At 44.8% G+C, this 26,797-nt stretch overlaps 1 protein-coding gene across 1 annotated transcript in view; it reads left to right on the forward strand.

Annotated features, from left to right (window-relative positions):
* Positions 1 to 316: 316 nt before the first annotated feature.
* Positions 317 to 26,797, forward strand: part of LOC126194955 (apoptosis-resistant E3 ubiquitin protein ligase 1) — a 476,952-nt gene continuing 450,471 nt past the window's right edge. Inside the window, exon 1 of the mRNA XM_049933344.1 lies at positions 317 to 417. Coding sequence (XP_049789301.1) covers positions 369 to 417 — 49 coding nt within the window. The 5' untranslated portion in view covers positions 317 to 368. The remainder of the gene's footprint in view (positions 418 to 26,797) is intronic.

The raw sequence follows: 26,797 nt of genomic DNA on the forward strand, positions 1-26,797 counted from the left end.
AGAGGCGTAGCGTCAGGGTGGCAGCGGCGGAGGCGGCGGCGGAGGCGGCGTCATTGTCGGCCACTGCGTGGCGTCGGCGATCGTACTACCGGAGGGGCGCGTGTGCGTATCCGGGCCGGGCGCTGCAGTCGCGCCGTATCGAGCCGCGCCGAGGTCGAGCCATCGACCGCCCTCCGCCCCCCGCCCCCGCGCCGCGGCGTGGTCCGGCTTGCGCCGCCGCCGCTCGCCTCCGCCGCTGCCGCCGTGTGGCAGTGCGGACGGCCGCCAGTGCGCAATGCCGCGCCGCCGCCGACGCCGCCTCCTGCAGCTCCAGCTCCAGCGCCGCTGAGGACGCGCCGCCAGCCGACCGCCGCCGACCGCCGCCAGCCATGGCCGAGTTCTGCATGGCGCTGTCGCCCTCCGCCTCCACATCCTCCGGTGAGTCGGCGCCGCTCTAGGGAGACCACTGCTCTGCCTTCTCCCAATGCCGACGAACGCTTCGGCACAATTGTATTTAGCAGCAAGTTCATAGACGCCTCCGCTATTTCTGTGTTAAAGCAGCTGCTTAATTATCCATCCCTCTGGTGTCTCGCTATCGCTACCACCTGGAAGCTCTACCGTCGTCGACAGCTGACATGTAAACTCGAAGACGATACCTTCTACTTCAACACTTGTAACATGAAAGCCACCACTGTGTGACAAAGTGTGACTAGCTGTATCATTGTCACTGCTCCCACAACCAGTTGCGGATGGGGCGGTAGAACAACTGCTGTACGTATGCCGTCTTATCAGGTGGAATTATTTTATCTTCTTCTCAGATTTCTGGCTTAGCTCCAGGAAAGATAATCCCCTTCTATCTCGATGGCCACCCTTGAACAACCACTATCCGTAACGTGCTCTTCCAGGATTGTATTCCGTTGTTTATTATGCAACTGATTCAGATTTCTAACGACTTTTTTTGCATAATCTGCAGTTAATGCATAATGACAATTTCAAGGTCTTCAGAAGATAGAAGGAATTCAGATATTAGCTTGAGTTATCATTTTGAGAAGACCGATGGAGCGTTCTGTATTACTTACAAATACATCAACAGCCAAGATCGCATAAATATTTATTTAACACTAGCGGTTTCGACGGACTTCCCTGTCAACATTAGGTCATAAAAAATCGTTTTACCTCATGCCAGGGAGTCATGTGAATAACCTTGTATAACGTGCTGATTCTTATCCGCATGACAACTTGGCGTGAGATCCAAGTAATATGAGCACGTTTCATAACAATTAGATTTTTTTTAAGACCTGGAGATGACACTAAAGTCTGTCGAGACTGATAGTTTTAAGTGAAGAAACATTTATGCGATCTTCGGTTTTGGATGTTTTTAGTTAGTTATTAGCACTGAACTTGATATGCAGCACAATGTCAGTTCGCTTGAGCATTCTTAACAGTTCGGTTGCTTCAGAAGGTGGCAACGGTGATGCACGGAAACAATGGAAATTTCTTTATCCTTCTCGCTGTCCGTCCGAAAACTTCGTTCCGTACCAAAATGTAGAGATAGCATAACAATAATAATAATAATACGCTTTTCGCGTTTACTGTTGGTGAGACACCGAAACGGAATCAGAATAAGTAACCTTGCTGTAGCTTCTTCATAAGTAACCTTTTTCTTTAATGGTTCAAATGGCCCTGAGCACTATCGGACTTAACATCTGAGGTCATCAGTCCCCTAGAACTTAGAACTACTTAAACCTAACTAACCTAAGGACATCACACACATCCATGCCCGAGGCAGGATTCGAACCTGCGACCGTAGCGGTCGCGCGGTTCCAGGCTGAAGCGCCTAGAACCGCTCGGCCACACCGGCCGGCTGTTCTTTAATATATTGTGGGAGTGTACAGACTAGACTCCTTTCCGTCCAACTTGTCCACAATATAAAGAATCCAGAATATCGCAGTGGCACTATCTCAACTTGTTCAATACCAGGTTTTAATAAGAATGCAATAAAAATAGTTTACACCTGTAGGTACAGGCTAATGATGTACTTATAATGATTCTAAAGCAGTGTTAAAGCAAGCTTCTTTGATCATGGACCACGATCTTACATCCCGGAAGGTTTACCAGAAGATAAGCATCTTTGAGTTGACCATGATCCTTAAAAGTGTAGGAATACTGTGTAATCATAATTCTTGTCTCGCTGTCATTCCAGTATACTGTTACTATACTGAGCGCATTTTCACTGGTGTTTGGGCAGATATTTGCAATTTTTTTTGGGGGGGGGGGAGGGGGGGTTAGGCCAAACAAATTCTGCGCATCATATCTCATACGATGCCCAGCGTCGACGGAATGCCTCGCTTTGTTTCCCGTTTCAAAGAAAATGATTTTTAAATTGGAATTTTACGTGTTCATTCGATAGAGCGCTACAGTATTAGTCTAGTGCTGTATTCTTTTTGCCGATATGCATCAAAAGGAACAGTGAAACACAAAGTACAACCAGCAGCGGTTGAGAAGCGCGCTACTGCGTAGCGGTAACAGACAGCACGGGCCAGGAGGAAAATGCACCTGACGACTCTTAGGAGACACATACTGCTAGGGATCGGCGCTTTCGTGCAAGAATTAACACTTGACCTGCTGAAAAACATGTAACGTAAACAGGGGGAAAGAATCAAACGAAACTAAGGAGGAATTTGGTAAAGGAATTACATTTAGGGTGATCTGACTAGAAATAAACACTTTATAAGGTTTGTAGATGACATGGTAATTCTGTCAGAGACGGCAAAGGGCTGGGCAGATCAGTTGAATGGACAGGATTGCGTCTTGAAATGAGGAATGAACATCAGTGTTAAACATCCTCGACGACGAGGTCAGTTGACCTTAAGTAACGAAAAGTGTGAGGTGACCCACATGAGTGCTAAAAGGAATCCGTTAAACTTCGGTTACACGATACATCAGTCTAATCTAAAAGCCGTAAATTCAAATAAATACCTAGGTATTACAACTACGAACAACTTAAATTGGAAGGAACACACAGAAATGTTGTGGGGAAGGCTAACCAAAGGCTGCGTTTTATTGGCAGGACACTTAGAGAATGTAACAGACCTACTAAGCAGACTGCCTACACTACGCTTGTCCGTCCTCTTTTAGAATACTGCTGCGCGGTGTGGGATCCTTACCAGGTAGGACTGACGGAGTACATCGAAAAAGTTCAAAGAAAGGCAGCATGTTTTGTATTATCGTGAAATATGGGATAGAGTGTCATAGAAATGATACAGGATCTGCGATGGACATCATTAAAAGAAAGGCATTTTTCGTTGCGACGGAATCTTCTCACGAAATTCCAATCACCAACTTTCTCCTCCGAATGAGAAAATATTTTGTTCACACCGACTTACATAGGGAGGAACGATCACCAAGATACAATAAGGGAAATCAGAGCTCGTACGGAAAGATATAGGATGTAACCTCCCAACAGAAAAAATAATTATAACATTGTGATTCTTGAGTTTCTCCCGGCGTATTTGATAATCAAAATATCCACGGGTGTACTGCCGGTCTACAGTGTCCAACGGGCACAATATTTCGGCGATCATACATGTCGCCATCATCAGGTGAACTGACGGACTGAGCTCCTGTGAACGTGCCGGTACGGAGATCCGTACACTATGGCATCTCAGGGGGAACTGGGTTCGGTCGCGGCGGCGGCCGATTTAAATACCCTCCGCCCGCGGCGCGCTCACTCCGCCGTCCGCGCCCCGCTTCACGGTCGCGCGGTGAAACAGATTGCGACGGCGTCTGAGATGACGTCGGTGTGATGGCTCTGTCCTCCGTGGTCGTCACAACTATACGTTTGCTCGATTTACTCTTGATTAACCCCATCGCTGGTTCCCAAGCCTGGCTAAGATTATAGCCACAGTCACGGTTTATGAGGTCGTCATTGGTGCGAATTTCGATGGCCTCTCTAACAACGCTATCCCAGTATCTCGACGTCTGTACCAGAATCCTCGTGCGTTCATACTCCATAGCGTGATCTTCCGACAAACAATGTTCAGCGACCGCCGACTTGCTCGGATACATCAGTCGAGTGTGCCTCTGGTGTTCACGGCATCGATCCTCGACGGTACGCATCGTCTGACCAATATACGACTTGCCACAATGACACGGAATCTGGTACACGCCGGCCTTCCTCAAACCGAGTTCATCTTTGGCGCTCCCCACCAGTGCACGAGTTTTATTCGGAGGACAAAACACAGTTCCGACCCGGTGTTTCTTCAAAATGCGGGCGATTTTCCCCGAGAGTGTAACTTCCCAACATAAAATTATATTTTATAACTGTGGTGTCACCGCCAGACATCACACTTGCTAGGTGGTAGCCTTTAAATCGGCCGCGGTCCATTAGTATACGTCGGACCCGCGTGTCGCCACTGTCAGTGATCGCAGACCGAGCGCCGCCACACGGCAGGTCTAGAGAGACGTCCTTGCACTCGCCCCAGTTGTACAGCCGACGTTCATAGGAATGGTTCACTGACAATCACGCTCTCATTTGCCGAGACGATAGTTAGCATAGCCTTCAGCTACGTCATTTGCTACGACCTAGCAAGGCGCCATTACCAGTTATATTGAACTTATTATACTTTTGTATCATCAAGAGCGATGTACTCCAATTATGGATTAAAGTTAAGTATTACATCATCTACGTACTTTATTTGCAATTCTCAAGACATTGTCCTGTTCCAGACCTCACGCCAGTCTGCGTGTAATTAAACGCGTGCATTTCGGCCTCCTCTAGCAACACGGTGTTGGCTCTTCTGCCAACACTTCAATAACCTCACAACAGTAAAAAATATAATTATATAATTCACATTCAGTGTAACCTCCCAACAGAAAATTCTGTAACATACCAATAATACAATGTGACTAACCTCCTAATAAAAAAATGTGACTCATGTATAACCTTTCAGTAATTAATTGACTGTGAATCTAAACTGGTAAATTATTGGACGTCAGCAATGGTGCGTCATGGACCTGAAAATTCTTTCTGAATAAATTGAAAAATCTTACCTCAATGAAGTCGCCGGATAACGCATATATATCTGCTCCTATAAGAAATTTTTGTGGCACAGCCCAGTGCAATGCTGGCCGATAAATTTGTCATATATAAAAGAAACAACTGATCTTTCTTTACAATAATTGGGATGCCCATGGATTGGAGAAATTAGTAAAATCTTTAAATTGAGATGAATGATTGTCAAAAGTTAATTTTTATAAAAAAGATTATTATTAAGAGATTTTTTAAACATTTACATGGGACTTGATATAACAATACTACATAAGCGCGAGGCTGCTTTTACCTTATATTGCAACGCACAGGCTCCGCCATCGCTCCACACGACTGGTCCAGCGAACTTCACACACACGACTGCTCGCCACTCCTTACTCCTACTGCTACACAGTTCCTACTGCTGACAACACTGCTCTCTGGTCTGAGATTCTCTTATAGCTTACATATCGCAGGCAGCGCGTGAGCAATCCATCGAAATTACATCTGCTCGAGTGCGCTAGCAACAAATTCATTAATCATGGACTTCTTACAAGTTGTTCTTTCTTTCCGCGCACTATACGAGACTGGAATAATAGAGAATTATGAAGGTGGTTCGATGAACCCTCTGCCAGGCACTTAAATGTGATTTGCAGAGTATCTATGTAGATCTAGATGTAGATTAGAGATGGAGCACAGGCTCGGAGCCGGCCGGAGTGGCCGAGCGGTTAAAGGCACTACAGTCTGGAACCGCACGACCGCTACGGTCGCAGGTTCGAATCCTGCCTCGGGCATGGATGTGTGTGATGTCCTTAGGTTAGTTAGGTTTAAGTAGTTCTAAGTTCTAGGGGACTTATGACCACAGCAGTTGAGTCCCATAGTGCTCAGAGCCATTTGAACCATTTTGAACAGGCTCGGAATACGGAACGCAACTGACCGTGCCCTTCCAAAGGAACCATCCCGACATTTGCGTTAAATGAATTTGGAAAAAAAACATGGAAAACCTGCATCTGAGTGGCAGGACGCGGTTTAGAACCACCTTCCCCCCAATGTCTTCAAAGACGGGTTACAAGATGGACACCAACTAATAAAGTACATCAAAGAGTAATGCAGTGTAGACAACGGATGCTGCAAAAATTATATTACGAAATGAGACGGTAGAAGTAGTAGATGTGGTTTGCTATTTGGTCATTAAAATAACTGAGGGTGGAAGAAGTAAAGAGGATGTAAGAGACAGACTAGCGATAGCAAGAAAGGCTTTTGCTGGGGGAGAAATGTCTTAATATCGATTATAAATTTGTGTGGTGGGAAGTCACTTCGTGAAGTGTTTGTCTTGAGCGTGAGCTTGGATGAAGTGAAACATAAAGTATGAGGAGCGATCAAATAATTTCCTTTCGGAAGCCGTACAGTCCAGAATCGGTAGGCCAAACAGCAAAATCTCAGTGAGCAACGAGGCAATCGTCCCACTGGCGAACCAGTTTGAAGAAACTCATTTGGTGAAACACCGTTTCCAGCTGCATGAAGAAGTCTGTAACTTCCTGCTGCACATCCTTGTCAGACTGGAATCGTCGTCCCTTCAAGGCCTTTTTTTAAGGCACCGTAGGTGTCATAATCGCACGAGGAGCGATCAGGTCTATAGTGTTCTCACGTAGGATTGATTATTGTTGATCATAATGGTTGAGGTTGGCCTCCCACATCGGCCGGCGGTATCGGGTCGCTATCGACACGGAACTTGGCACACCACTCTACAACGGTGGTTTTCGACAGACGTGCTGGCTCATACACATTCTTCATTCGCCAATCGATGTCTACCGCTGTTTGTTCTTCGGCAGCGAAGAAAAGAACAACGGTATGTTAGTCCTGTCTGGACGCATCTGATGATAATGTCGCCATAATTCACGTTTCTGCGTTTGCTGCACGCATGTTGTAAAAACACAAATAACAGTAATCCCTTGCCTACATGTCAGCTTTCGGTGCTTATATCCCACATGGGAGTCGCGCTAGATTGCATATACGCTGCAGAAACGCCCTCAAACGGAAACTTATACAAACATGTAGACAGTAGAAGCTTTTGGAATGTAATGCTACGGAAGACAGTTGAAGATTAGATGAATATATAGGATAACCAATGTAGAAGTACTAAACTGAATTTGTGAGAAAGCGGAATGACGTAACTTGATTACGAGAAGGGGTGGGGGTTGATAGGATAAGTGTGTGAGGTAAAAATTGTAGGTGGTGGCGAGGGCTTGACTGCGATACGCACGTGCAAATGAATGTTGTTCGTTTAGTTACACAGAGATGAAGAGGTTTGCATTGGGCAGTCTTGCATGGAGAGCTACATCAAAACAGTCTGCGTGCAGGAGTCTACAATGACACATTCTGGGCAATCAATCACTGAATAGTCACTACTTCAATATGTGTGGATAGGTCTGTGCACCCGGAGAGGTTGGAGGTTTTGCAATTAAAACACCTCATATTCAGGTGATTGATTCTACTAGAATCCTGGCAATGTAAGTATGATGTAGTTATTTAGTTGTGCTATTGTGTTGGATGTGTGTATACTTCCTGATAAGGGGGAGGGGGGGGCGGGGGAAGGACACCCTGGATCAACCTATGAGATAAGTTTTTAATGAATTTAATTGTTGGCTGCATTAGATAATTACTTAATAAACACCTCATGAAAACCAGGGGTAGTCCAACAGCAATACTTCCCTTAACTGTGATCATGACCACGTGACATTCACTGAGCCAAAATCTACTTAGAAATAGTAGTTGTCGATTACTAATAATTTCCACATAGGATTTATTCAAAAATAAATGAGCAGACCTTGTTAAGCATAAGGTACACACAAAATAGTAAATGAAACTGGCCTCCACAGTTGAGAAGATCAGCAATTTAGCTGCCATACACAGAACGACACTGTTGTATATTTGCGTGATGATGAGAATATCGCTTACATCAAGGGATTGACGATGGGCGCTGGCAGCATATGGTGGTGAGACACAAAACGAGTATGCATCCGACATACTGCACTAAGGACTTCTCTGCTACATTTCAGCAACATACAGCCACTACAATGTGCGTGACAAAGAAACAGAACTGTGTTACGAGGATAGGAGTCAAAATCAGCCGTAAAGTTAATTAATTTAATAATCGCAAAATTAAGCAAAATTTACGATACATGTAGGTATTTTTTCGTTGGGCAACAATACATGGGCCTATGCGGTAGCCGCGCGGGATTAGCCGAGCGGTCTTGGGCGCTGCAGTCGTGGACTGTGCGGCTAGTCCCGGCGGAGGTTCGAGTCCTCCCTCGGGCATGGGTGTGTGTGTTTGTCCTTAGGATAATTTAGGTTAAGTAGTGTGTAAGCATAGGGACTGAAGACCTAGGCAGTTAACTCCCATAAGATTTCACACACATTTGAGCATTATTTGAGCCTATGCGGTATCTGATAGACATGTGACTGAACACGAGTGAGATTAAAGACAACAGGAGACTAAACATTTCACTCAAGATAACGTAAGCATGGAATTTTACACACACAGTGTATAATGGAAACACTTGTTGATGATATGCTCTTTCGGCGTGATTCCTACAATGCCGAAGTGGGTATGAAGTCGACACAAAGGCCCGTCTTTTTAAGTTCCCTAGCGTACGAAAATATTTTGAATTTCGATCGCGCCTTAAGCGCATTTACTTCCTTGAGATTATTCTAAACGATGGCAGAGAATTTAATTTGATGAACATCGAACAAAACACGATTCATTTGTGTCATCAAAAGCACATGACCACTTGGCCTGCGAAAGTTACAAAAACTCACATAAAAGTAGTATCATACTCATTTCAACAGCTAGGACCTCTAATAACAGTGACGAAAGAGAAAATGTTACTTAGAATATTAACTCACTCAAACAGTATTCTAATACCTTTGCCGCATTCATTGCAGAGCGAACTGCAAACACATCTGGCTTACCCAATGTCCACGCGATGAGTGCCGTCCAAAACCGATTGAATCTTTGATGGAGAAGGAACAGTACTCGAAAGAGGCCTCGCCGCATCCCTAGCGAAGCTAGTGGGGTCATCGTGCCAGTACAGTTAATCTATCTCTACATGCGCTAGTATCCCAGAGGTTGCAAACCTGAGTTAGCAGATTACGAATTCCATCTGCCACAGATTCACACACAGGATTAGGATAAAGGGAGGAATGTCGATACTCTTTGTACAGAGGTGAAAATAAAAAAACAAAAACCCTCTTTCTTCAACGAGGTGAGCTACTACCACAAGCAGGTAGCGAAAGGTAGAGACAACACAACAAGAGTAGATGCTATGAAAGAATTCTAACAGATCTCTTTCACAATCATGTCAAACTAGATGTAGCAAAGGTAAATGGCAGACTGAAATCCGTGGAAAGGATTCTAAGGATACCGAATCTTGGATGCTGCACATCAGTCTGAGATGCTTGTCGTGTAAGGTTCATAGAGGAGATTGAGAATATCCTAAAATAGTGGCACGTTTCCTGACGAGTTCATGTAGAAAGCACGAGACTGCATTGGTACACGCATCAAGAGAGGGATTATGCATTGCAGTAACGTGATCTGTAAAAATTCTGAGTGCGGACATTCAACGACGAGTCAGTGACCATGTAACATCCTTCCACATACATCACAGGAGAGAAAGGTGACGATAAAATCAAAGAAAAGCTCTCTTAATCCAAACAACTGTCTCAGCATTTGCTTAAAATCATACACTACTGGCCATTAAAATTGTTACACCACGAAGATGACGTGCTACAGACGCGAAATTTAACTGACAGGAAGAAGATGCTGTGATATGCAAATGATTAACTTTTCAGAGCATTCACACAAGGTTGGCGCCGGTGGCGACACCTACAACGTGCTGAGATGAGGATAGTATGCAACCGATTTCTCATACACAAACAGCAGTTGACCGGCGTTGCCTGGTGAAACGTTGTTGTCATGCCTCGTCTAAGGAGGAGAAATGCGTACCATCACGTTTCCGAATTTGATATACACTCCTGGAAATTGAAATAAGAACACCGTGAATTCATTGTCCCAGGAAGGGGAAACTTAATTGACACATTCCTGGGGTCAGATACATCACATGATCACACTGACAGAACCACAGGCACATAGACACAGGCAACAGAGCATGCACAATGTCGGCACTAGTACAGTGTATATCCACCTTTCGCAGCAATGCAGGCTGCTATTCTCCCATGGAGACGATCGTAGAGATGCTGGATGTAGTCCTGTGGAACGGCTTGCCATGCCATTTCCACCTGGCGCCTCAGTTGGACCAGCGTTCGTGCTGGACGTGCAGACCGCGTGAGACGACGCTTCATCCAGTCCCAAACATGCTCAATGGGGGACAGATCCGGAGATCTTGCTGGCCAGGGTAGTTGACTTACACCTTCTAGAGCACGTTGGGTGGCACGGGATACATGCGGACGTGCATTGTCCTGTTGGAACAGCAAGTTCCCTTGCCGGTCTAGGAATGGTAGAACGATGGGTTCGATGACGGTTTGGATGTACCGTGCACTATTCAGTGTCCCCTCGACGATCACCAGTGGTGTACGGCCAGTGTAGGAGATCGCTTCCCACACCATGATGCCGGGTGTTGGCCCTGTGTGCCTCGGTCGTATGCAGTCCTGATTGTGGCGCTCACCTGCACGGCGCCAAACACGCATACGACCATCATTGGCACCAAGGCAGAAGCGACTATCATCGCTGAAGACGACACGTCTCCATTCGTCCCTCCATTCACGCCTGTCGCGACACCACTGGAGGCGGGCTGCACGATGTTGGGGCGTGAGCGGTAGACGGCCTAGCGGTGTGCGGGACCGTAGCCCAGCTTCATGGAGACGGTTGCGAATGGTCCTCGCCGATACCCCAGGAGCAACAGTGTCCCTAATTTGCTGGGAAGTGGCGGTGCGGTCCCCTACGGCACTGCGTAGGATCCTACGGTCTTGGCGTGCATCCGTGCGTCGCTGCGGTCCGGTCCCAGGTCGACGGGCACGTGCACCTTCCGCCGACCACTGGCGACAACATCGATGTACTGTGGAGACCTCACGCCCCACGTGGTGAGCAATTCGGCGGTACGTCCACCCGGCCTCCCGCATGCCCACTATACGCCCTCGCTCAAAGTCCGTCAACTGCACATACGGTTCACGTCCACGCTGTCGCGGCATGCTACCAGTGTTAAAGACTGCGATGGAGCTCCGTATGCCACGGCAAACTGGCTGACACTGACGGCGGCGGTGCACAAATGCTGCGCAGCTAGCGCCATTCGACGGCCAACACCGCGGTTCCTGGTGTGTCCGCTGTGCCGTGCGTGTGATCATTGCTTGTACAGCCCTCTCGCAGTGTCCGGAGCAAGTATGGTGGGTCTGACACACCGGTGTCAATGTGTTCTTTTTTCCATTTCCAGGAGTGTAGGTCGGATTGTAGCCTATCGCGATTGCGGTTTATCGCGTTGGTCGAGACCCAATGACTGTTAGCAGAATATGGAATCGGTGGGCTCAGGAGGGTTATACGGAGCTCCGTGCTGGATCACAACGGCCTCGTATCACTAGCAGTCGAGATGACAGGCATCTTATCCGCATGGCTGTAACGAATCGTGCAGCCACGTCTCGATCTCTGAGTCAATAGATAGGGACGTTTGCAAGACGACAACCCTCTGCACGAACAGTTCGACGACGTTTGCAGCAGCATGGACTATCAGCTCGGAGACCATCGCTGCGGCTACTCTTGACGCTGCAACACAGACAGGAGCGCCTACGATGGTGTACTCAACGACGAACTTGGGTGCACTAATGGCAAAACGTCATTTTTTCTGATGAATCCAGGTTCTGTTTACAGCATCATGATGGTTGCATCCGTGCTTGGCGACATCGCGGTGAACGCACATTGGAAGCGTGTATTCGTCATCGCCATAGTGGCGTATCACCCGGCGTGATGGTATGGTGTGCCATTGGTTACACGTCTCGGTCACCTCTAGTTCCCATTGACGGTACTTTGAACAGTGGACGTTGCATTTCAGATGTGTTACTACCCGACCCGTGGCTCTACCAATCATTCGATCCCTGCGAAACCCTACATTTCAGCAGGATAATGGACGACCACATGTTGCAGGTCCTGTACGGGCCTTTCTGGATACAGAAAATGTTCGACTGCTGCCCTGGCCAGCACATTCTCCAGATCTCTCACCAATTGAAAACGTCTGGTCAATTGTGGGTGAGCAACTGGATCGTCACAATACGCCAGTCACTACTCTCGATGAACTGTGGTATCGTGTTGAAGCTGCATGGGCATCTGTATCTGTACACGCCATCCAAGCTCTGTTTCACTCAATGCCAAGGCGCATCAAGGTCGTTATTACGGCCAGAGGTGGTTGTTCTGCGTACTGATTTCTCAGGATCTATGCACCCAAATTGCGTGAAAATGTAATCACATGTCAGTTCTAGTATAATATGTGTGTCCAATGAATACCCGTTTGTCCCCTGCATTTCTTCTTGGTGTAGCAATTTTAATGGCCAGTAGTGTATAAAAAAACGCTTAAGAATGTAAAGCAGGATGACCAAATGGATATTTCAATTTTGCTATCACAGAGCTTGATAGTTTAACTGCTGCGATAAATCGTTCAGTATATCCTTGAAGGTGTGCTGACATGTGTCAGTGTAGTTTTGTATTGCATTTCTATAATAACACCTTTGACAACACAAATAAAGTGAACACATTCGGCGTCGCAAGAATGTTTAAAATATGCTGCAGTAAAATCGTTCTTGGAAGAAACTCTGAGATGCAGGATAACCTTGCAGTTGCGTTAAAGAGACATTTGGCATTGTAGTTCGTCGAACAGATTAATTAGCAAATCAGAATAGATGTTAAGTATTCAGCATTTTCAAGGAGGTATGTTGAAAATATAAGCATCAAATTCTGTGCAATTGTCTGTTAAATTTCGGCGCAGTCAACGGAAGGGGGTGAGAGTGTTAGATGTTGAGGCGGGAAATCCTGTTCGACTACATCGTGCTTACCTGGAGACGGATGAGAGGAGCAATGAGTTGTGACTTTATCGTAACTCATTACTAGAATATCCGAACTCGTTAAAGCCCGCAGTTAAAATTTGACGAAAACTTGATAGAAGCGACCTTCAGTGTCCTTTGGCAAGAGCAGAAGGCGGTCGATTCCTAAGTCGTGTGTTTAAGTTGTTAGAATCTGAGTGTGGAACAGGTCAAGGTGACGGAGGAGACCAAAATAGCTGGAGGAAGCGTTGGAGGTTTCGTGACCGTCTTATCTGGTCAGCCGTGTGGCGTCACGCAAATAGCCAACGGTCTTAACTGGGAGAACTACTAGAAATGGACCGGTGTTCTCTTCAAGGACAGTTTCCAATGGCTCTTTTTTTTGAATATTCTGAAACTCGCAGCTCGCATGAGGAGTTGTTAAGAGTTTAAGTGAGACATTAAAACACCCACATCCTATATATCATAGTTTCTTATCAACAATATGGAAGTATCTTAGCAGTTCGTAAGCGCCTGAGGCGTAAAAACAAGGGAAATTTACATTTTCTTTGATAGCTTACTCCTTCCACGCGCACGGTAGCGCACTACTAAACACTGAAAACGCCACATGTTCAAGAAATGAAAGTGTTAGGCATTGTAAGTGTGTGAATATGAGTAGATAAAATAACCATACAACGTATTAGGAAGTAGGAACGCCTGATTGTAAAAAAAAGTCGGACTGCTTTATAAAAACAGTTTATTCGTGATTTTTCTGCTGTATTCATGGGAGGGATGGAATGAAATTTCAGTTGAACATTTTTTCAGTACCCATATTCTATTGTGTGTTTGGAAATGCAGATAACGTAAATAGTTGGTATTTTGTCAGGTCTCTTATTGTCGGGAATATTCTGAGTCACTGGTAGTTGTAATGCCTGTTTGCAATTGAAACCGCATTTTCGCGAGATTTTCCCAAGGTGTATTTTGGTATTGAGCGTATTTAATAAATCCTAATATTGCGTCGTTTCGATCTACATCATCTTGTGAACATTAAATGCATGCGGAAGTAGGCAATGAAAACCGTGCGCACTAACTTTATTCGAGTAACTGATGTTAAGTGTTTCCTCGGAAGATTTTTGTGGCTGTACCGCAGTTTTGTTGATATGGTGCACTGCGGAGAAGTGTACGAAAACCTCTTTTTCTACTGCGACGATTGCAATTGCTGTTCCCATTACTGATTTGTGTCTTTTCGTAGAACGCGGAGAAAGTTCGAAAACGGAAGGTACGTAAGTATCGGTTTCCCTTCTTTGGTGCTGTCTTTCGCAAGGGCATCCACTATTTGTTGCGATGAATACCTGTTTTATTTTCTTTCTTAGCATTCTAATTCCGCTGTGTCTTAAATATAACTCTAAGAAGCACTACATGTAAACGGTTAAACTTTGCACGTACGTAGAACAGAGTTAATATCTTCCACAGACACATGGCACAGGTTGTTTTGCTGTCTCAGATAGGGCAACTCTCGTACATGTTGACAGGAAATCCGCCTAAGTCACAGAATGGCAGGAAAATTGTGCATGACGGTTCTCGATCGTTATTGAACCGTGTCTCGAGTGGGAATAAATATTCAGGAGTTACATCCACGAACAACTTAAATTGGAAAGAGCACACAGAAAATGTTGTGGGGAAGGCAATTTAAGGACTGCGTTTTATTGGCAGAAAACTTATAGGATGCAACAGATCTACTAAAGAGGCTGCCTACACTACGGTTGTCCGTCCTCCTCTAGAGTACTGCTGAGTGGTGTGGGATCTTACCAGATAGGATTGACGGAGTATATCGAGAAAGTTCAAAGAAAAGCAGCAGGCTTTATACTATAGGGGAGAGAGTGTTATGGACATGATACAGAATTTGAGGTGGACATCAGTAAAACAAAGGAGTTTCTCGTTGTGACGGGATCTTCTCACGAAATTTCACTCACCAGCTTTCTACTCTGAATGTGAAAACATTTTGTCGACGACGACCTACATAGGGAGAAACGATCATCATAATACATAAGGAAAATCAGAGCTCGCACGGAAAGATATGGGTGGTCGTTTTTTCCGAGCCATGTGAGAGAGTAGAATAATGGAGAATTATTGTGAAGGTGGTTCGATGAACCTTCTGCTGGGTATCCATGTAGATGTAGACGAAGAGAAGATTTCTGGACGTATCAAAAAACAGATATCCCGTCGTCACCAGTAACGACGCCAGAAACGCCTCTAGAGATGTTTTTGTGGAATGTGTCCTGTATTTCTTACCACTAATCGATGAAGTTGTAGGTACGTTTGTTTCTCTGTGAAAGAGTGAGGTACACATGTGTGTGGAACATTTCTGACTTGAGAAAAATCGTGTAGGACATTGGACAATCTGTAGTGTCACTTATACGCCTTAAACATCAGTCTGGCATGATTTCGAACTATGAACTGTATAGCAGTGATATTTTCGTGCCTCACTGCAGTCGCTGAATGCCCCCTCTTGCGCTACTTTCCAAATGAAATTCCTCTTCTTCCAAGTTGAGTGCTAGTCTTCTTTGGATCCCCTCCTTGCTCTGTCTGTCATGGGTTATTTTACTGCGGAGGTAGCGGAATTCCTTAACTTCATCTTCTTCGCGACTATCAATCCTGATACGTTTCTGGCCGTTCTGCTACTTCTCATTACTTTCGTATTTCTTCTGTTCACCCTCAATCCATATTCTGTACCCATTAGATTGTTCATTCCATTCAATGCATCCTTTAATTTTTCGTCTCTCTCTATAGTTTACCCCTGTTTTTCTCTATGACAGGTATAACGCCCACCAGAATGCATTGGTGTCGTTCGTGTTTTGTTTGTTCGTGTTTTGCTTTGTTCGGGTTTTATGTTCTTACCAGACCTGGTAAGGTATACAAGGAGCGTAAACAGTCAGTTGTTGAGTGATTATGGAGATACCGCTTGTTTGTGTGAGATAGCGTTATCAGCATCTGACAGAAATGGAAATGCGTGTGGCTATGGTCTCCCGTCGGGTAGGCCGTTCGCCTGGTGCAAGTCTTTCGAGTTGACGCCACTTCGGCGACTTGCGTGTCGATGGGGATGAAATGATGATGAGAGACACACAACACCCAGTCATTACGAGGCAGAGAAAATCCCTGGCCCCGCCGGGAATCGAACCCGGGACCCCGTGTGCGGGAAGCGAGAACACTACCGCAAGACCACGAGCTGCGGACAGCATCTGACAGATTTTGAAAGGGGCCTCATTGTGGATCTCCATTTGGCCGGATGGTGGGATCTCGCAATATTCAGGTTCGTGGACCATTCGCACGTGATGGTGGGCGATGGTGGACTCGACAGGAACGTGACGGCAGGCTCAAATGGCTCTGAGCACTATGGGACTTACCATCTGAGGTCATCAGTCCCCTAAAACTTAGAACTACTTAAACCTAACTAACCTAAGGACATCACACACTTCCATACCCGAGGCAGGATTGGAACCCGCGACCGTAGCCAGACTGAAGCACTTAGAACCGCTCGGCCACGACAGGCGTACTAGTGGTCAAGATGCCGGCCCGCCACGTCTGACTGCCACAAAGGAGGATCGCCTTATTGTACACCAAGCACCGATGAGCCAAAACATGATGAACAGCAGCTTAATAGCTTGTTTGTCCGTATTAGGAACGAAATAAATCACTGATTCTGCGTATAGGGATTCGACAGTTTGTTGGCAGGTTTGTGGAGGTATGTGGCATCAGATGTCTACGCACACGTCATGTAACTCACATAAATAACGGGCCGCTGATTTGCGTACGCGATGGTGGCGTGGCGCGATAGCGACCAGATGGGTTCTATAGGACTAAAATCGAGCGTATTTGATCGCCGAGATATCAGCGTGAATAGCGCGGTTCTGGCTCCGAGACACGGACAGTTGTACTGCTGAAAGGTGATATCGCCGACAGGAAGATCAACAATGAAGGGATGCAGGTGTTTCCTAGCTGTTCACGGATCTTGGATTACTACCACAGGTCCCATGCAAGCGCAGGAGAATGTCTTCCATAGCATAACACTGCTCCCACCAGCCTGCGTCCGTGGCGCGCTGCATGTTCCGTACAGCTGTTCACATTGATAACGGCGTTCCTGGGGACGATCATCAACCTAGTGTAGCAAAAATGTGATTCACCCGAAGAGCGGACATGTTTCCACTGATCGACGGTCGAATCCCGATGGTCACATGACCACTGCTATTGTAACTGACGATGCTGTAGCGTCAAAGTGTGAACACGTAGGGGTGGTCTACTGTGGAGCTCCGTGTTCGACAATGTACGACGAACGGTGTGGTCCGAAACAGTTGAACGTGCACCAGCATTGTTCTCTTTCGGCAGAGATGCCACAAATCACCGTCTGCCCAACTTTACAGAGCAGACAAGCCTCCGTTCTGTGAAGAGTCGTGGACGTCAAACCATTCTCTGAAAATTATTTCGAGCAGTTAGTTCATGAGCCCACGCGAATAGTAAACGGTTGTGAAAACACACTTGACCTCTTAGCAACAAATAATCCTGAGTTAATAACCAGCATCAAAACCGATATAGGGATTAGTGAACACAGGTGTTGTCGTAGCGAGACTGAATATTGTAATCCCCAAATCCTCGAAAAATAAGCGAAAATATACCTATTCAAAAAAGCAGATAAAAATTCACTTGACGCTTTCCTGAGAGACTATCTACACTCATTCCAAATCAATAATATAATTGTAGACCAGATGTGGTTTAAATTCAAAGAAATAGTATCGGCAGCAATTGAGAGGTTTATACCAAGTAAACTAACAAACGGCGGAGCTGATCCTCCAGGGTACACAAAACGGGTTAGAACACTGTTGCAGAAACAACGAAACAAACATGCCAAATTTAAACAGAAGCAAAATCCCCAAGATTGGCGATCTTTTACAGAAACACGAAACTTAGCGCGGAGTTCAATGCGAGACGCCTATAACAGTTTCCACAATGAAACTTTGTTTGAAACCTGGCAGAAAATCCAAAGAGATTCTGGTCGTCCGTGAAGTATGTTAGCGTCAAGAAACAATCAATGCCTTCTTTGCGCGATAACAATGGAGATACTATCGAAGACAGTGCTGCCAAAGCAGAGTTACTAAACACAGCCTTTCGAAATGCCTTCACAAAGGAAGACGAAGTAAATATTCCATAATTCGACTCGAGAACAGCTGCCAACATTAGTAACTTAGAAGTAAATATCCTCCGAGCAGGAAGCAACTTAAATCACTTAATCAAAGCAAGTCTTCTGGTCCAGACTGTATACCAATTAGGTTCCTTTAGGAGTATGCTGATGCATTAGCTCCATACTTAACAATCATATACAACCGTTCGCTCGACTAAATATCCGTACCCAAAGACTGGAAAGTTGCACAGGTCACACAAATATTCCAGAAAGGTAGTAGGAGTAATCCACTAAATTACAGGCCCATATCGTTAACGTCGATATGCAGCAGGATTTTGGAACATATATTGTGTTCGAACGTAATGAATTACCTCGAAGAAAACTGTCTATTGACACAGTCAACATGTGTTTAGAAAACATCGTTCCTAAACACAACTAGCTCTTTATTCAGATGAAGTGCTGAGTACTATTGACAAGGGATTTCAGATCGATTCGGTATTCCTGGATTTCCGGAAGGCTTTTGACACTGTACCACACATGTGCCTCGTAGTAAAATTGCGTGCTTATGGAATATCGTCTCAGTTATGTGACTGGATTTGCGATTTCCTGTCAGAGAGGTCACAGTTCGTAGTAATTGACGGAAAGTCATCGTGTAAAACAGAAGTGATTTTAGGCGTTCCCCAAGACAGTGTTATAGGCCCTTTGCTGTTCCTTATCTATATAAACGATTTGGGAGACAATCTGAGCAGCTGTCTTCGGTTGTTTGCAGATGACGCTGTCGTTTATCGACTAATAAAGTCATCAGAAGATCAAAACAAACAGCAAAACCGATTTAGAAAAAATATCTGAATGGTGCGAAAAGTGGCAGTTGACCCTAAATAACGAAAAATGTGAGGTCATCCACATGAGTACTACAAGGAACGCGTTAAACTTCGTCTACACGATAAATCAGTTTAATCTAAAAGCCTAAATTCAACTAAATACCTAGGTACTACATTTACGAACAATTTAAATTGGAAGGAACATATAGAAAATATTGTGGGGAAGGCTAACCAAAGAATGCGTTTTATTGGCAGGACATTTAGAAAATGTAACAGACTTACTAAGGATACTGCCTACCGACGTAAGTGGTCGAGTGGTTCTAGGCGCTACAGTCTTGAACCGCGCGACCGCTACGGTCGCAGGTTTGAATCCTGCCTCGGGCATGGATGTGTGTGATGTCCTTAGGTTAGTTAGGTTTAATTAGTTCTAAGTTCTAGGCGACTAATGACCACAGAAGTTGAGTCGCATATTTCTCAGAGCCATTTGAACCATTTGTTCATTCTTTCCGCGCGCTATACGAGATTGAAATAATAGAGACTTATGAATGCGGTTCGATGAACCCACTGCCAGGCACTTAAATGTGATTTGCAGAGTATCCATGCAGATGCAGATGTAGATGTAGTGGTAGTTTCACTGCCCTTCTACGTCTTTCTGTAGGTACTCACGACGCTATCACGTGAACATTCGACCAGCTTCGCCGTTTTCTAGATACTCGTTTACAGGCTATGCGTAATAATAATCTGCCGTTTGTCAAAGTCGCTTATCTCAGTGTATTTCCCCATTTGCGGCCCATATCTTCGCTAGGGTGATTCCCCGTCCGTATCTGCTCCGCTTACATACTTTAGCTACTGCATCACATGGCCGCCACGTCACCAGGCGTCATCCATGGTCGTGATGGGCAGTGGTCAGAAGGTTTTGACTAACCAGTGTATCGTAAATCCTTCACATCTGCGCCTGTCATCCGAAAAGAAGTGACAGACTGCAACATACTGTGTCATTCCACATCTCCCTCCAAACAGTTTTATACAGAACTGCACTCAAAATGTACTCCGAATTATTCAACAGAGAGCCATAACATTCTACGAACGTACCGAAACTTCTCCTCAAGTACTTAATCAGGCTGTACGTGCCATCTCACTCGACCCCATTACAAAACTTCCCGGCATGATTATCAATCGACAATTTAACTTGTAACATTTAGCTTTTAAGTCTCTGTTAATTCTTTCAAAGATTTATAAAACCCTATCCTCATACGACCATAAGGTTCACTTAGAATCGCCACTTTGGGCACAAGGAAAGGGACGAAGCCAGTGGATGCCCTAAACTCATAGGTGTATAGTGCCCATCAGAATTCGCAGGCGTCTGTGTAAGCATTAGACGTCGTGCGCCCAGGGGAAACTGTCATGATAGTCGTCGTCGTGCGAGGGTGGATTTCCGCTTATGTCTGCCTTCACTGTTCGACATGTATACTCCGCAAGCCACAAAGCGATGTGTGGCGTAGTGCACAATTCGCGCCAGAGTCATATCCCCTCCCCACCTCTGTTCCACTAGCGGATCGCGCGAGGGAAAAACGACTATCTGAACGCCTCAGTACGAGCTCTAATTTCTCTTATCTTTCAATGGTGATCACTGCGTGATTTGAAAGTTGGTGTTAATAATATATGCTCCACATCCTCGGTGAAGATCGGATTTCGGAATTTAGTGAGCAGCCCCTTCCGTTAAGCGCGCCGTCTATCTGCAAGTGTGCCCCACTTCATATTTTTTATGAGGCTTAGTGTCAGCCTGTAATTTGCGACATCCCTTAGGGGAAAGATTCACAGCGATCGCTTTGCATGACACATCCACCTCCTTCCCTGACGGTCTGCTCCCAATTCATCACTTGTGTTTTTAGTCATTCTCCACCCCCCTCTCCCCTCTCCCCCCATCCCTCCGCAATTTCCCTAACCCTACAAAAATGACACTTCCTAGCCCAATTGAGCAGCTGAAAGCATACGCCTTTTATACAAGCTTCCCACGAGTTTGTGCGGCGAGATTGTCTGTGCGTAAGCGAATGCAGGGTTTTTCGGCGAAGTATCAACAGAGTAATACATCCGTTTTTTTTTTCGTCTTCTAACACTTCACTGCGAGATTATGACACTTGGCGAAACGTTGCTCTGAAACGGACATTTTACGAGACATGCATTTTTCATGACAGTCGCTGTCTGTCTGTCTTGTTAAAATGGTTCAAATGGCTCTGAGCACTATGGGACTTAACATCTGTGGTCATCAGTCCCCTAGAACTTAGAACTACTTAAACCTAACTAACCTAAGGACATCACACACATCCATGCCCGAGGCAGGTTCGAACCTGCGACCGTAGCACTGTCTTGTTAATATCGGGTATTTCCGTAATAAATAATTTTTCTTAGGGTGATTCTAAATTATTTTAGTTTCCACGCTTCTTGAAACGTTTACTGTATTTCGACGATTAGCATATTCCTTGTGGATTTTGAGGTTTTCGTTGTGAAACAGGTTTTCAATGCAAAATTCACTCAGATATCAATAACAATATCATAATCAAATGGACTCCCAACATGCAATGAAAAACAGTCACATTTTCCACTCTAATTATAGACATATATGGAAATTATACTTTTATCCAAAAGCCGTTGCACAGGTAGGTGAGGACCAAACAGCTTAGATTGTGCTTTGTCAGAAAAATAAATTTTTTTGTCTGTTATCATTTTAATGAGCCTACAGTGCGCCCTACACTTCACTAGTTATACCAGATGGTTATAATTAAAGTGCAGCTACTTACAGAGGTCCAGTATGGGCTATTATTATCATATGGCAGCAAACTTGGCAATTAACTATTTTAATACAGAACTATTTACACTGGCAAAAAATTGGTTCCAATTTTGGCCATCAGGTGCAAACCTGGCGCTGTGATGCAAAACAGACGTATAGAAATATTTTCATATGTAATGGATTACGAACGATACGTGGGCAGACAAGGTCAAGCAAGTGACAAAGGCATATGTTGATTTCATTACTAACCGCCGCTTGCACTGTTTCTTCAATATGAGCAATGGAGACAACGAGGTAGAGAGCCTGTATAGGGAGAAAGTGGCCATAGGTGAAGTTGCCCGTGGTTGGTTGATGAGTTTTGGCGCAATTTTTCTGCCAAACGTCTCTCGCGCTTCCTATGTTCGCCGTGCTTTTGAGTTGAAGTTCAGAGGACTTTTGGAAACGATTAAAAGGTATTTGAACTATTGAGAGACTTGTTATGCGTTGTGCGTGCATGTTCGATTTAGTTGTATATCGTTTTTAGTACGTAATTAGCGTTTGCGATCTTAAATACGAGTTGAAATAATGAAGCGTTTTGTGATGAAGTCGGTAGGCCAACATGTTTGAAGTAGGTAGGCCTATTACAATTTACTGCATTTTTAAGCTCTTATTTCTTTAACAGTTCGTGCATACTGGTAGCATCACACGCTTTTCTGAAGCCAATATCTGACAGTCCTTGCTGGAGACGGAAAGTTTCTGTAATTGTTGTGCCATGCTCATTCGACTTTATAGCGTCACACTTTATTTCGTTCCGAATCAGAACACTAGGCATTATTTTCGTTTCAGTATTATTGCCTGACTGTTGACGCAGTCAAGTTGTAAGCACGTTTTCCGCAGTTGTGGTTGCTGAAACATTATTCGTAGTAAATAATTGTAGGTACTCTTGAAGACAGTTTTTAACAGTCCTACTTACTGCAGGGTAGAAGGGATACGGTAGTTTTCTTGTTATATTTGGTCGTTATTACAGTAGCCTACATTTAACATTACCTGATTTTTGTAATCTTTTTCGTTTGTTATCTACGAGAGGTATTCGTCAGCAGTTGTTTACTTGTGACATGCAAAAAGTTTGAAGACGTGACAAGAAGTACTAATACGTCTCACACTTTTTGCATGTCACAAGTTCTTTCCACGAACAATACGAGACTGGAATAGAAGGGAGAACCGATAGAGGTACTCAAGGTACCCTCCGCCACACACCGTCAGGTGGCTTGCGGAGTATGGATGTAGATGTAGAACAACTGCTTACGAATTTAATTCATCTGACGCAATACAGGTACGTTAAATCTTTCGCGCTATGCACTTCCGATACAAAACAAATGCTGTACACTATAATTTTTTTATTTACGTTACTTTCATTGCAATATGTCTAGTAAACAAACTTTAAAGGAGATAAATGCAAGTAATGAATAATTTTTACAGCCACTGTATCAAATTTTCCTGTGCTGTACGTAGTAGGCTACTATGAGCATATTATAGCTGTAAAGAAAGGCATTTAACGAATGATTTCGCCATATTGTCTTGTGCTTTTGATTCGGTGAGTGTGTACTCCACTACTGGCCATTCAAAAGTCCCGCCCGCAGTTTGGCAGAAAAATGGCCGCCGTATCGTCCGGTTGGCCACTCTCCCCCTATACAGGCTCTCTACGACGAGGTACTGTATAGTGCCAGATTTTCACCTGGTGGCCTCAATTGGAACTTTTATTTTCTGTGTAAAACGGTTCCACATTAACGCATGAGCATATCTACCAAGTTTCGCTGCCATACGATAATTACGGGGCATACTGCATCTCTGTGATTATCAGCTCTTCACAACCACATAATATTTTCTTTACGTAGTTCAAATAAACTTTTCAGAGAATGAAAACATGGTCCATGTACGCTGTAGTTTATTATCTGTGCAATCAGCCAGTTTCAGCTGTGGGCCATTTTTGAGCATACATCATTATTTTAAACTTCACGTTTCATTTCACATTGTCCCACGGCTGAAATGGGCTGTTGACCCCAGAAAAATAAAAATTCTTTAATAAATTCTTAGAACTGGAAAGCAGTGGAAACATTAATGCTGAAAGTGCAGGTATGGTGCAGTTAAGAAGACGACAGGCGATTCTTTCCGCATCATGCGGTAACGCAGCACGTGCTTTGTCCCAAGATGGCTCACCAACAATGGAAAATTAAAACTGAAAAGGAGAAAAATAAGCACCAACTGAAAGCGTCTTTATTAGTTTCCGTGTTCGTTCATTTCTCTTTGTTACTCCCTCTTCCGCGAGTACTGCGCTGTAGAAGTGGCACGGCAATAAAGATGTTTCGTTTGTTCAACGGAGCGATAGCACGTAGTAGCTGTAAGCTTAAAAGTGTTTCCCCGTTTCAGCGAATCCTACTGGAAGACATTTCTCTTGCAGCTCATTGTGAAAAGCTGCGAAAGGTCAAAGTTGTAGCGACATTAAGAACCTGTAACCGTTATCTAAACTCGGCAGCGCAGAAATAGGTCAGAGATTACGAGCTACATACGACACTGATAAGAATCGCGCAGCGCCTGCCGCAGATTAACTTCCGTACTCTGCACCGCAACGCGGGGACACAGGCACTAACTGTCGCCCTTTAAGCCTCGGCGAACGCCGTTTTTGTCGCTGCTGACGCGTTTGTGAATTCTAGGCTGTCTACCAGACTCACACGATAACAGCCATGATAACGGTAGTTTCCCTTAGGCTTAACGCTCAAATAATGGTGGACGAGGAAGTTCTCACTTTACCAAGAACGAAGCATATTTCACGCAGACTTCGTTAACATAGTCAGCGGTGTCCGATATACCATTGCTTGTGTTATGACTCCGAAACGTTCGTGGATGAAGAAATAAAAACTTTTCTCAAAGAATCAGCAGAGGTTTAGGAAAACCCATTCAAGTGAAACAGGGATTGCTTTACTCATACGAGGGTGAGTCAAATGAAAACCTTTAATTTGTAATAACAAATCGAAATTTCGGCCGCCGTTATCCTGTAAGATGGGAAGCGTGCTACAAACAGCGTGCAGAATGGCCTGTAGTTGGCAGCATAGTGCAGATGCACACATACCGTCGCAGTATCAGTATAAAGATGGCCGTCCCACTTGCGACTTGCACCAGGGAAGAACAGCGTTCTGTTGTTCGGTTTTCTCGTCGTGAAGGTTGTGAAACCTATTGAAATTCATCGACGAATGAAGGTTCAGTGCGGTGATGCATGTTTGTCACAGCAGCAAGACTACGAATGGAGTAGGAAGTTCGCAAATGGTGTGACCTCAATGGAAGATGCTCCTCGTCCAGGTCAGGCACAACGAGTTGTGACTCCACAGAACATTGCATTTTGAGTGTCTTCCTCATCCACCATACTCACCAGACCTTGCCCCAAGTGATTTCCATATGTCTGGACCACTCCAAGACGCAATGGGAGGAAAGAAGTTCCGTTCTGGTGAAGAGGTACGCCGCGCGGTGCATGAGTGGTTGCGCGGACTACCAAAAGAATTTTTTTCCAAAGGAATTTATGCACTTTGTAAGCGCTGGAGGACTTGCTTTGAGCGTGGGTGAGATTATGTTGAAAAGTGGTACAGCTTTGTACCACTTTTGCACAATAAATAACATTTAAAAAAAATTTAAGGTTTTCATTTGACTCACCCTGGTACAAGGTCGCCTACAAACAGTAAATGCAGCTCAACGTGTAGATTTTGCCATCCTAGATTTCCGAAAGCCATAAGACAACATGCTTAAGTGATCAACATTGCAAGATCACAGGTTATATAAGTGTGATATAAACCATTGCAAATGTGAAATGCTGCTAAATTAATAACCGGTGTAACTGCCAGAATGCTGAATCCAAGCACGCAAGCTCGTATGCATTGTGTTGTACAGTTGTCGTGTGTCAGTTTGTAACATGGAGTTCCCATGCCTGTTGCACTTGGTATGTAGGCATCAGCATGGGTTTCGAAAAAGACGATCGTGTGAAACCCAGCTCGCGCTCTTCGTCCGCGAGACTCAGAGGGCCATAGACACGGGTTCCCAGGTAGGTGCCGTGTTTCTTGACTTCCGCAAAGCGTTAGATACAGTTCCCCACAGTCGTTTAATGAACAAAGTAAGAGCATATGGACTATCAGACCAATTGTGTGATTGGATTGAAGAGTTCCTAGATAACAGAACGCAGCATGTCATTCTCAATGGAGAGGAGTCTTCCGAAGTAAGAGTGATTTCAGGTGTGCCGCAGGGGAGTGTCGTAGGACTGTTGTTATTCACAATATACATAAATGACCTTGTGGATGACATCCGAAGTTCACTGAGGCTTTTTCCTCATGATACTGTAGTATATCGAGAGGTTGTAACAATGGAAAATTGTGCTGAAATGCAGGAGGATCTGCATCGAATTGACGCTTGGTGAAGGGAGTGGCAATTGAATCTCAATGTAGACAAGTGTAATGTGCTGCGAATACATAGAAAGAAAGATCCCTTATCATTTAGCTACAATATATCAGGTCAGCAACTGGAAGCAGTTAATTCCATAAATTATCCGGGAGTAGGCATTAGGAGTGATTTAAAATGGAATGACCATATGAAATTAATAGTCGGTAAAGCAGATGCCAGACTGAGATTCATTGGAAGAATCCTAAGGAAATGCAATCCGAAAACAAAGGAAATAGGTTACTGTACGCTTGTTCGCCCACTGTTTGAATACTGCTCACCGGTGTGGGATCCGTACCAGATAGGGTTGATAGAAAGGATAGAGAAGATCCAAGCGGGCTTCGCTACAGGATCATTTAGTTATCGCGAAAGCTTTAAGGAGACGAGAGACAAACTGCAGTGGAAGAGTCTGCAGGAGAGACGCTCAGTAGCTCGGTACGGGCTTTTGTTGAAGTTTCGAGAACATACCTTCACCGAGGAGTCAAGCAGTATATTGCTCCCTCCTACGTATATCTCGCGAAGAGACCATGAGGATA

The sequence above is a fragment of the Schistocerca nitens genome, chromosome 7, assembly GCF_023898315.1.
Source record: "Schistocerca nitens isolate TAMUIC-IGC-003100 chromosome 7, iqSchNite1.1, whole genome shotgun sequence".
NCBI lineage: Eukaryota > Metazoa > Arthropoda > Insecta > Orthoptera > Acrididae > Schistocerca > Schistocerca nitens.